Genomic DNA, 12,356 nt, shown 5'->3' with positions numbered 1-12,356 from the left:
TAAATCACGGGTTAGAGCTCAGCTGGAGTATTGTGGCCAGATCTGGGCACCACACTTTAGGAAGGATGTCAAGGCCTTGGAAAGGGTGCAGAGGAGATTTATTAGAATCGTTTCAGGGGTGCGGGACTTCAGTTATGTGGAGAGACTGGAGAAGCTGGGGTTGTTCTCCTTAGGGCAGAGAAGGTTAAGAGGAAATTTGATAGAGGTGTTCAAAATCATGGAGTAACTAAGGGAAAACTATTTCCAGTGGCAGCCGGGTCGGTAACCAGAGGAGACAGATTTAAGGTAATTGGCAAAAGAACCAGAGAAAACATGTTTTACACAGCGAGCTGTGATCTGTAATGCACTGAAGGGGCGGTGGGAGCAGATTCAATCGTAACTTTAAAAAGAGAATTGGTTAAATACTTGAAGGGGAAAAATACAAGGCTGTGGGGAAAGAGCGGGTGGGGAAGGGCGGGGGATTAATGGCACAATGGCCCGAATGACCGAATGCACTGTGTGATGCGAGGATTCCAGAACAGTTAAAGGAAACACTTGTTCTATATTCTGATTTACGAGAACAGAGTCGTTTTCTTGAAACGATTGTTACTGGACTGAACCTAAACAAAAGCAGGTTAGCAAAGTGTTGGGATAATTTGTGAACCATGTAAATATTAAATCTTGACATCTCCTGTGTTAAGAATCAAATTCAAGATGATATAAAACAGGTTAGGCCATGTCTTTCAAACACTTGCTCTTTGCTTACATCTTAAACCCTTGATTAAATGACAGCCTCATGACACGTTGCTCATGTCTGTGTTATTAACGACTCTTGTCCCCCCTCTGGCAATGTACAGGCCGGGTTCAATGGTGGCGATGTCAGTCATTTTTTCAGCCTGCCCACTTCTCGAACCTCTGAGATGATGAAGATCGAACAGACCAGTAATGTCAACTTCCCCGGCCGCTGGGTCTTTAAAATAGACGGAGAAACCATTGACCCATCGAGTGGCTGCAGTCTGAACGGTGAGTATGGAGCTTCCTAATCCAGTGCCGGAGACCAGGATGGGAGTGACTGGGGAGAGAGTGACTGGGGAGAGAGTGACTGGGGGAGAGAGTGACTGGGGGAGAGAGTGACTGGAGGAGAGAGTGACTGGGGGAGAGTGACTGGGGAGAGAGTGACTGGGGGAGAGAGAGTGACCAGGGGAGAGAGTGACCGGGGAGAAAGTGACTGGGGGAGAGAGTGATCGGGGGAGAGAGTGACTGGGTGAGAGAGTGACCGGGGGAGAGAGTGACCGGGGGAGAGAGTGACCGGGGGAGAGAGTGACCGGGGGAGAGAGAGTGACCGGGGGAGAGAGTGACAGGGGAGAGAGTGACCGGGGAGAGAGTGACTGGGGGAGAGAGTGACTGGGGGAGAGAGTGACTGGGGGAGAGAGTGACCGGGGAGAGAGTGACTGGGGGAGAGAGTGATCGGGGGAGAGAGTGACTAGGGGAGAGAGTGATCGGGGGAGAGAGTGACCGGAGGAGAGAGTGACTGGGGAGAGAGTGACCGGGGGAGAGAGAGTGACCAGGGGAGAGAGTGACTGGGGAGAGAGTGACTGGGGGAGAGAGTGATCGGGGGAGAGAGTGACTGGGGGAGAGAGTGACTGGGGGAGAGAGTGACTGGGGGAGAGAGTGACTGGGGGAGAGAGTGACTGGGGGAGAGAGTGACTGGGGGAGAGAGTGACTGGGGGAGAGAGTGACTGGGGGAGAGAGTGACTGGGGGAGAGAGTGACTGGGGGAGAGAGTGACTGGGGGAGAGAGTGACCAGGGGAGAGAGTGACCGGGAGAGAGTGACCGGGAGAGAGTGACCGGGAGAGAGTGACCTGAAGAGAGTGACTGGGGAGAGAGTGACCGGGGAGAGAGTGACTGGGAGAGAGTGACCGGGGGAGAGCGTGACTGGGAGAGAGTGACCGGGGGAGAGCGTGACTGGGAGAGAGTGACCAGGGGAGAGAGTGACCGGGAGAGAGTGACCGGGGGAGAGAGTGACCGGGAGAGAGTGACCGGGGAGAGAGTGACCGGGGGGAAAGTGATCGGGAGAGAGTGATCGAGAAGTGAGTGATCGGGGGAGAGAGTGACCGGGGAGAGAGTGACTGGGGAGAGAGTGACCGGGGAGAGAGTGACCGGGGAGAGAGTGACCGGGAGAGAGTGACCGGGGAGAGAGTGACCGGGGAGAGAGTGACCGGGGGAAGGAAGTGACCAGGAGAAGGGAGTGATCGGGAGAAAGTGACCGGGAGAGAGTGACTGGGAGTGAGAGTGACTGGGGGAGAGAGTGTAACTGGGAGAGAGTGTGACTGGGAGAGAGTGTGACTGGGGGAGAGTGACCGGGTAGAAAGTGACCGGGGGAAGGGAGTGACCGGGGGAAGGGAGTGACCAGGGGAAGGGAGTGACCAGGGGGAGAGTGACCAGGGGGAGAGTGACCGGGGGGAGAGTGACCAGGAGGGAGAGTGACTGAGGGAAGAGTGTGACCGGGGGAAGTGTGACCGGGGGAGAGTGACCAAGGGGAGAGTGACCGGGGGGAAGAGTGACCGGGGGGAGAAGAGTGACCAGGGGGAGAGAGTGACTGAGGGAGAGAGTGACCAGGGGGGAGAGTGACCAGGGGGGAGAGTGACCAGGGGAGAGTGACCAGGGAGAGAGAGAGTGACCAGGGGAGAGTGACCAGGGAGAGAGAGAGTGACCGGGGGAGGGAGTGACCGGGGGAGGGAATGACCTGGGGAGAGTGACCGGGGGGGAGAGTGACCAGGGGGAGAATGACCAGGGGAAGAGAGTGACCGGGGAGAGAGTGACCGGGGGAGGGAGTGACCGGGGGGAGAGAGTGACCGGGGGGAGGGAGTGACCGGAGGAGGGAGTGACCGGGGGAGGGAGTGACCAAGGAGAGAGTGACCGGGGGGAGAGAGTGACCGGGGGGAGAGAGTGACCGGGTGGAGAAAGTGACCGAGGGGGAGAGTGACCGGAGGGTGGGGGGGAGAGGGCGGGGGAAGATACTTGCTTCAGGGAGCCCAGTCACCGTGCGCAGTCCAGTCACAGTTACTGTAATTTGTCACATAGCCACACCTTTAGTTGGCTGATTTCTGTTCCAGGGCAGTTTTTCCGCCGCGGGGATGTTTTTTGGATGGATGACAAATGTCAAACGAAATGCCGGTGTCTGGATTTAGGGAACAGCATCCATTGCCAGAACCTGTCCTGTGGGCAGTTCGAGCAGTGCCATTCTGTGGATGGTGTTTATCGGTGTGTTCCCACTCAGACTGCTTCATGTGTGGTCTTTGGAGACCCTCACTACCACACCTTCGACGGCTTCCTGTACCATTTCCAGGGAACCTGTTCCTACATCCTTTCAAAACCGTGCTGGGAACTGGAGAATCAGCCCAACTTCAGCATCGAGTCCAAGAACGAGAACCGGGTGGGGGCCACAGTTTCTTGGCTCAGGAATATCAAAGTGAACGTTTACTCCCACAGCATCGTCATTCCCAGAGGAAACTCGGGCCAGGTCCTGGTGAGTTCATACATTTCAAAATCAAATCTTTGTAAAATTTTGTCATTAGAAAGAGCAGGAAAATTACGATTTTTCACCTCTTTGTAACTGAAAATGATCAGTAATGAAACCCAAATACAAAAGCAAAATACTGCAGATGCTGGAATCTGAAATAAAAACAGAGAATGCTGCAAATCTCAGCGGGTCAGGCAGCGACTGTGGAAAGAAAAACAAAGTTAACGTTTCGGGTCGACGACCCTTCGTCAGAACTGCCGAATGCTCGAAAAGAACACATTTTTAGCACTGAAAGGGAGAGGAGAAGAAGAAACAAAAGGGAAGGTCTGTGATAAGGTGGCTGGCAGGAGAGATTGGAGAGACAAAAGGGATGGTGGGCCAAATTGAAATGGTAATGACAGAAGTTAGAAAAAGGTTAATCTGGATAGGGTGTGAATGGCAGAGTAATGACCAGCTGCCATTAGAGACAAAGAGAACAAAAAAGAAGAAAAGAAGAAGATGGGGGCTGGGGAGAAGGGCGCCAAAGATGGCCAGCGGTTACACTCTGAAATTGTTGAACTCGATGTTGAGTCTGGAAGGCTGTAAGGTGCTTAAATTAAAGATGAGGTGCTGTTCCTCGAGTTTACGTTGAGCTTCATTGCAACAGTGGAGGAGTCCGAGGATGGAGATAGCAGAGCGGAAATGCAACCGGAAGCTCGGGGCCACACTTGCAAACTGAACGGAGGTGCTCTGCAAAGCGGTCACTCAACCTACGCTTGGTCTCCCCAGTGTAGACACCACAGGAGAAGTGAATACAGTATACTACATTGACAGAAGTACAAGTAAATCGCTGTTTCACCAGGAAGGAGTATTTGGGGCCCTGGACAGTGGGAAGGGAGGGGGCTTGCACAGGAAGGTGCCGTGGGAAGGGCTGGGGGTGCTGGGGGTGACTGCGGAATGGACCAGGGGCTCGCGGAGGGAGCGGTCCCTTTGGAACGCTGAGAGGGGAGGGGAAGATGTGATTGGTGGTGGCAGAAATGGCGGAGGATGATCTGTTGAACGTGGAGGCTGGTGGGGTGAAAGGTGAGGACAAGGGGAACCCTGTCATGGTTCTGAGAGGGAGGGGAAGGGGTGAGAGCAGAGGTGCAGGAAATAGAACGGACACGGTCGAGAGCCATGTTAACCATGGCAGAAGAGAATCCTCGATTGAGGAAAAAGGAAGACATGTCAGAGGCACAAGTGTGAAAGGTGACGTCATCAGAGCAGATGCGATGGAGATGGAGAAACTGGGAAAATGGAATGGAGTCCTTACAGGTTGTGGGGTGGGAGGCCAGGTAGCTGTGGGAGTCAGTGGGCTTATAGTGGATACTGGTCGAAAGCCTATCTCCAGAAATGGAGAAAGAGAAGTTGAGGAAGGGAAGGGAAGAGTCGGAGATGGACCATGTCAAGGTGAGGGAAGGGTGGAAATTGGAAGTAAAGTGAATGAAATTTTCTAGTTCAGGGCGAGAGCGGGAAACGGCACCGATACAGTCATCAATGTACCAGAAAAAGAGGTGAGGGAGGGGACCCGAGTAGGACTGGAACAAAGAATGTTCCACATATCCCACGAAAAGGCAGGTATAGTTAGGACCCATGAGTGTTCCCATAGCAACACCTTTCATTTGGAGAAAGTGAGTGGAGTTAAAGGAGAAGTTGTTCAATGTGACAACAAGTTCAGCTGGGCGGAGGAGGGTGGGGGATGGGGACTGGTTGGGCCTCTGCTCGAGGGAAGAAGCAGAGCTCCCTCAGGCCATCCTGGTGGGGGATGGAGGTGTTGAGGGATTGGACGTCCATAGTGAAAAGGAGAAGGTTGGGGCCGGGAAACTGGAAACTGTTAAAGTGACGGAGGGCGTTGGAGGAGTCGCGGATGTAGGTGGGAAGTGAGTGGACAAGGAGAGTATTGTGTTCCTAACACAGATAAGGCTGCACACAGGGAGGTTAAAGTAACAGTGACCTCAGTCTTTATTGAGACACTCCAGAGTCAGGAACAGGCCTTAGGGGCCGGCTTATATACAGTGCTCCCAAGGGATGCTGGGATCCCTTGGGACTTCAGGAGATGCACTCCCTGGTGGCGGAAAATGGGAGTGCATGCTTTACAGATACACAACATCACTCCACCCCCAAAGTCAAAGTGAAAACTATTTACAAGGTGAGGCGGTCGGGAGCCTTTCTTTCCCTGGTGGACCACCTCGGTACAAATGTCTGTTCTGGTGTGTTGGCTGTGCCCTCGCTGGGCTGGCGTGTTGTTGGCCCTGCAGGGCTGCTGGGTGAGCCTGACCTTGCTGAGCTGCTGGGCATGATAGGTTAGATTTTCTGGTCCGGGGTGGTGTCGTTGATCCTTTGGGTGCGTGTTGTGGGCTCACAAAAGGTGATGTCTGCTGTGGGTTGTTCAGGGCAGTCTGTGAACCGCAGCCTCGTTTGGTCCAGGTGCTTTCTGCAAATTTGTCCATTGCCTAGTTTGACTACAAACACCCTACTCCCTTCTTTAGCTATCACCGTGCCCGCGATCCACTTGGGACCATGTCCATAGTTTAGCACATACACAGGGTCATTCAGATCAATTTCCTGTGACACAGTGGCGCGACCATCGTTTACATTTTGTTGCTGCTGCCTGCTCTCTACCTGATCATGCAGGTTGGGGTGAACCAGCGAGAGTCTGGTTTTAAGTGTCCTTTTCATGAGTAGCTCAGCCGGGGGCACCCCTGTGAGCGAGTTGGGTCTCGTGCGGTAGCTGAGCAGTACTCGGGACAGGTGGGTTTGGAGTGAGCCTTCTGTGACTCGTTTAAGGCTCTGTTTGATGGTTTGTACTGCCCGCTCTGCCTGCCCATTGGAGGCTGGTTTAAACGGGGCCGAGGTGACATATTTGATCTCATTGCGGGTCATGAATTCCTTAAATTCAGCACTGGTGAAACATGGCCCGTTGTCACTGACCAGTATGTCAGGCAGGCCGTGGGTGGCAAACATGGCCCTCAGGCTTTCAATGGTGGCGGTGGCGGTGCTTCCCGACATTATTTCACATTCAATCCATTTTGAAAAAGCATCCACCACCACCAGGAACATTTTACCGAGAAACAGGCCCGCATAGTTGACATGGATCCTCGACCATGGTCTGGAGAGCCAGGACCACAAACTTAGTGGTGCCTCTCTGGGCGCGTTGCTCAACTGAGCACACACGCTGCATTGCCGTACACTGGACTCTAAGTCAGAGTCAATACCGGGCCACCACACGTGGGACCTGGCTATCGCTTTCATCATTACTATACCCGGGTATGTGCTATGGAGATCCAAGATGAACGTCTCCCTGCCCTTTTTGGGTAGCACTAAGCGGTTACCCCCACAACAGGCAGTCTGCCTGAATGGACAGCTCATCCTTTCGCTGATGGAACGGCTTGATTAGCTCTTGCATTTCAACAGGGATGCTGGCCCAGCTCCCATGCAGTACACAGTTTTTTATTAGGGACAGCAGAGGATCTTGGCTGGTCCAAGTCCTAATCTGGCGGGCCGTGACAGGTGATTTATCATTTTCAAACGCATCCATGACCATCAACAAGTCTGCAGGCTGCGCCACCATCAACAAGTTTGCAGGCTGCGCCATTTCCACCCCAGTGGTGGGCAATGGTAGCCGACTGAGAGCATCCGCACAGTTCTCGGTGCCTGGCCTGTGGCGGATGGCATAGTTATACACTGATAGCACGAGTGCCCACTTTTGTATGCGGGCTGAGGCATTAGTATTTGTCCCCTTGTTTTCAGCGAACAGGGCTGTGAGGTGCTTGTGATCAGTTTCCAGCTCAAATTTGAGGCCAAACAGGTACTGATGCAGTTTCTTTACCCTGAACACACACGCTAATGCCTCTTTCTCAATCATGCTGTAGGCCCTCTCGGCCTTAGACAAGCTCCTGGAGGTATAGGCAACAGGTTGCAATTTCCCCGCAACGTTAGCTTGTTGTAATACACACCCGACTCCGTACGACGATGCGTCACATGCTAGCACAAGTCTTTTACACGGGTTATACAACACAAGCAGCTTGTTGGAGCATAAAATGTTTCTGGCTTTCTCAAAGGCAATTACTTGTTTTTTTCCCCATACCCAGTTCTCAACTTTCCGCAATAACACATGTAGGGGTTCTAAGAGGATGCTTAACCCTGGTAGGAAGTTACCAAAATAGTTGAGGAGTCCCAGGAACGACCGCAGCTCCGTGACGTTCTGTGACCTGGGCGCGTTCCTGTGGGCCGAATGCCGTCTGCCGCGATCTTTCTTCCCAAAAATTCCACTTCTGTTGCCATGAAGACGCATTTCGACCTCTTCAGCCACAGCCCTACACGATCCAGTCGCTGGAGGACCTCCTCCAGGCTTTGTAGGTGCTCGACGGGTCCCGACCTGTAACTAATATGTTGTCCTGAAAAACCACCGTGCGTGATACCAATTTGAGTAGACTCTCCATGTTTCTCTGGAAGATCGCTGCAGCCGACCGAATTCCAAACGAGCATCTGTTGAAGATGAACAGTCCCTTGTGCGTGTTGATGCAGGTGAGGACCTTCGAAGACTCCTCCAGCTCCTGCGTCATATAGGCCGAAGTCAGGTCGAGCTTGGTGAATATCTTCCCTCCTGCTAGCGTCGTAAATAGGTCGTCTGCCTTAGGTAGCGGGTATTGGTCCTGTAGCAAGAAACGATTAATAGTTTATAATCACCGCAAATCCTGACCGTGCCATCATGTTTGAGTACTGGAACAATCGGGCCGGCCCACTTGCTGAATTCCACTGGGGAGATGATACCCTCATGTTGCAGCCTGTCCAGCTCGATTTCCACTCTCTCCCTCATCATGTGAGGGACCGCTCATCCCTTGTGGTGAGTGGGTCGTGCCTCTGGGACCAAGTGGATCCGCACCTTCGCCCCGGAAAAGTTTCCATGCGTGGCTCAAAAAGGGAAGGAAATTTGTTAAGAACCTGGGTACATGAGGCCTCATCGACATACGATAGCGCTCGGATGTCATCCCAGTTCTAGCGGATTTTGCCCAGCCAGCTCCTTCCAAGCACTGTGGGGCCATCACCCGGGACAATCCAGAGTGGCAGTTCGTGCACCGTGCCCTCGTAGGTGACCTTGACCATGGCGCTGCCCAGGACAGTGATAAGCTCTTTGGTGTACGTTCTCAGTTTCGTGTGGATGGGGCTCAGGGCTGGTCTGAGTGCCTTGTTGCACCACAGTCTCTCAAACATCTTTTTACTCATGATGGATTGGCTAGCGCCAGTGTCCAGTTCCATGGCTACGGGTAAGCCATTCAATTTTACATTTAGCATTATAGGTGGACATTTCATCAAAAATGTGTGCACCCCATGTACTTCAGCATCTGCCTCCTCTCTCTGAGGCTCGAAATTGCTTTGATCCGCCATGGACCGATCTTCCTCTGCCACGTGGTGGTTAGTAGGTTTTGCAGAGCTTGCAGCTTGTCTGCAAGCTCCTTGGAGGTGCCCCATTGTTCCACAGCTCTTGCAAACCTACCCTTTGAAGTGGCATGAATAGGCTGAATGGAAGCCTCCACAACATTAACAAGGTGTGAATTGCCTTGCATTCATCATTTGTTGGGGATTCTGAGTTATCTAGGTCACCTGAGGCCTGCTGGCAGTTGCAGACTCGTGGTTTCTGCCCTATAGGTTTCTGCCCTGTACATTTCTGCTCGCAAACACAGTTCCAGTTAATTTATCAACATTGCTAGCACTTGTATGCTGAGAGATTTGTTTGGTGTTATCACTGGTGGACATAAACGCTTGTGTTATCGCAATGGCCTTACTGAGGGTCGGTGTCTCTACAGTCAAAAGTTTTCGTAGGATGGTCTCGTGGCCAATGCCCAGTACAAAAAAGTCTCTGAGCATCTGCTCCAGGTAGCCATCAAACTCACATTGTCCTGCAAGTCGCCTTAGCTCGGCGATGTAGCTCGTCACTTCCTGACCTTCAGATCGCTGGCCCGTGTAGAACCGATACCTCGCCATCAGCATGCTCTCTCTCAGATTAAGATGCTCCCGAACCCGTGTACACAGTTCTTCATATGACTTATCTGTGGGTTTCAGTGGAGCCAGAAGATTCTTCATGAGGCTGTAGGTCGGTGCCCCGCAGACTGTGAGGAGGACCACTCTCCTTTTTGTAGCGCTTCCTTCTCCGTCCAGCTCGTTGGCTACAAAGTACTGGTCTAGCCATTTGACATAGGCTTCCCAGTCCTCACCATCCGAGAACTTCTCCAGGATGCCCACAGTTTGCTGCATCTTTGCGTTGGATTCGTATTCTCGTCGCCAGTTACTGTGTTCCTAACACAGATGAGTCTGCACACAGGGAGGTTAAAGTAACAGTGACCTCAGTCTTTAATAAGACACTCCAGAGTGAGGAACAGGCCTTAGGGGCCGGCTTATATACAGTGCTTCCAAGGGATGCTGGGATCCCTTGGGACTTCAGGGGATGCGCTCCCTAGTGGCAGAACATGGGAGTGCATGCTTTACAGATACACAAAAGGGAGAAAAATAGAATTGAGATAGGAAGAAATAAGTTTTGTGGGTCAAGAACAGGCTGAAACGATGGGTCCACCGCGGCAGTCCTGTTTGTGGATCTGGGGAAGGAGGTAGAAGCGGACTGTGTGGGGTTGTGGAACTATGAGGCTGGTGGCCGTGGAGGGAAGACCTCCAGAGGAGATGAGGTCAGTGAATCTGGGAAATGATGGCTTGATGTTCAGTAGTGGGGTCATGGTCCAGGGGGAGGTGGGAGGAGGTGTCAGAGAGTTGGCGATCAGCCTCTGCCAGGTAGAGGTCAGTTCGCCAAACAACAACAGCACCACCCTTGTCAGCAGGTTTGATCTGAGGGTCGGATCTGAGCGAGCTGAGTGCTGCAAGTTCAGAGGGAGGGAGGTTGGAGTGAGTGAGGGGAGCAGAGAAATTTAGATGGCCGATGTCCCGTCGGCAGTTGCAATGAAGAGGTATAGAATGAAACCCTCCGACTGGTGCTCATTGTCCACTTCAGAGCCCAAGTTCATGTGAAGTCCACATTAAGCTCAAAGTGAAATATCTTCTCAGCCCAGTTGGCAATAACTTGGGCGGAAGATCCATGAACCCGTGAAGAAATGGCGTAACCGGGGTTACCAGAAAGCATTAGCCAAGGAAATGTAATCCCCTAAATCGGTAAGAAGGGGCTTTCTGGGATGGGGGCTGGTCGCACGGGTATCATTCTGTGACCTCCCGCCTCAGAATTGGGCTCCGAGAATCCGCTAGTTTTATGTAATTACCGCTAACTCCAGGGGTTAGAAACCACTTCAAAAGAGATTTCTGGTAGCTTGCCAGACTGATCGTGTTACTTTGAATTCTGCAGTGAGTTCCTGCTGAAAGGAACAATTAGCTCTCCAGTTGGTGTGTGTGGTGGCGCAGGCCGAGGAATTTGTGCCCGGCGCTTCAAACCTGATTCCAAAAAACGAGGAATGCACAGTCTGCAATCCCATCAGGAGTTAAATTCCCCCAGGATTCAGACACATGATTCTGGCATGAGAGTGTAACTCGGCTGCTTATAACTCGGCCCCTGAGAACTGAGAGAACTTCGCCGGCAACTGAGACCCGTGCGAGTGTTCTGTTTATTACAAGTAAATAGAGCTTAAGATGGTCATTAAAAACATCCGTTAGAAAAAGCGAATGGCTATTTATCACAGAATCATGAAATTCGGCCCATCGTGTCTGTGCCAGCTCTATGATCCCATTAGTCACAGTCCCTGCTCTTTCCCCGTAGCCCTGAAAAATGTCCTTTTTAGGTATTTATCCAATTCCCTCAAGACGAGAAGGGGAAGGTGTTGGGGGAGTTGGAGGGATGGGGTTGGAGATGAAAGGGCTTGGTGAGGAAGAGGGGAGGGAGAGGGAATGGTTTAGGGAGGGAGAGAGAAGGGGATGGGGAGAGGGGAGAGTTTGGGGAGAGAGGGGGAATGGTTTGCGGAGGGTTTGGGGAGGGAGATAGAAAGGGATGGGGAGGGAGAGGGAAGGGGATGGGAGAGGGGAGGGTTTGGGGAGGGAGGGAGGGGGAAGGGTTTGGGGAGTGAGGGGGTTGGGTTTGTGGGGAGGGGAGGGTTTGGGGAGAGGGGAGGGTTTGGGGAGAGAGGAGGGTTTGTGGAGAGGGGAGGGTTTGGGGAGGAAGGGGGAAGGGAGAGGGGAGGGTTTGGGGAGAGGGAGGGGAGGGAGAGGGGAGGGTTTGGGGAGAGGGGAGGGTTTGGGGAGGGAGGGGGAAGGGTTTGGGAGAGGGCGGGGTTTAGGGAGAGGGGAGGGTTTGGGGAGGGAGGGGGAAGGGTTTGTGGAGGGGGGGTTGGGGAGGGAGAGGGGAGGGTTTGGGGAGGGAGGGGAGGGTTTGGGGGGGGAGGGTTTATGGAGACGGGAGAGTTTGGGGACGGAGGGAGAGGCTTTGGGGAGGGAGAGAGTTTGGGGAGAGGGTTTGGGGAGAGAGAGGGTTTGGGGAGGGAGAGAGTTTGGGGAGAGGGGAGGGTTTGGGGAGGGAGAGAGTTTGGGGAGAGGGGAGGGTTTGGGGAGGGGGAGGGTTTGGGGAGGGAGAGGGTTTGGGGACGGGGGAGTTTGTGGAGGGAGGGGGTTTGTGGAGAGGGGAGGGTTTGGGGAGGGAGAGGGTTTGGGGAGGGAGAGAGTTTGGGGAGAGGGGAGGGTTTGGGGAGAGGGGAGGGTTTGGGGAGGGAGAGGGTTTGGGGACGGGGGGGGGGGGTTTGGGGAGGGAGGGGGTTTGGGGAGAGGGGAGGGTTTGGGGAGGGAGAGGGTTTGGGGACAGGGGGTGGGGGATTGGGGAGGGAGGGGGTTGGGGAGGGAGAGGGTTTGGGGA

The 12,356-nt window shown here is 53.4% G+C and overlaps 1 protein-coding gene across 1 annotated transcript in view; it reads left to right on the top strand.

Moving 5' to 3' along the window:
• The window catches only part of tecta (tectorin alpha), a 63,574-nt gene that overhangs the window by 7,079 nt on the left and 44,139 nt on the right, over positions 1–12,356 (top strand). Inside the window, exons 5-6 of the mRNA XM_070894624.1 lie at positions 837–1,002; positions 3,096–3,508. Of these exons, the coding sequence (XP_070750725.1) occupies positions 837–1,002; positions 3,096–3,508 (579 nt within the window). The remainder of the gene's footprint in view (positions 1–836; positions 1,003–3,095; positions 3,509–12,356) is intronic.

The sequence above is a fragment of the Pristiophorus japonicus genome, chromosome 11 (genome assembly GCF_044704955.1).
Source record: "Pristiophorus japonicus isolate sPriJap1 chromosome 11, sPriJap1.hap1, whole genome shotgun sequence".
NCBI lineage: Eukaryota > Metazoa > Chordata > Chondrichthyes > Pristiophoridae > Pristiophorus > Pristiophorus japonicus.
The sequence above is the reverse complement of the archived record's forward strand: the minus strand, read 5'-3'. Positions and strand labels throughout refer to the sequence as shown.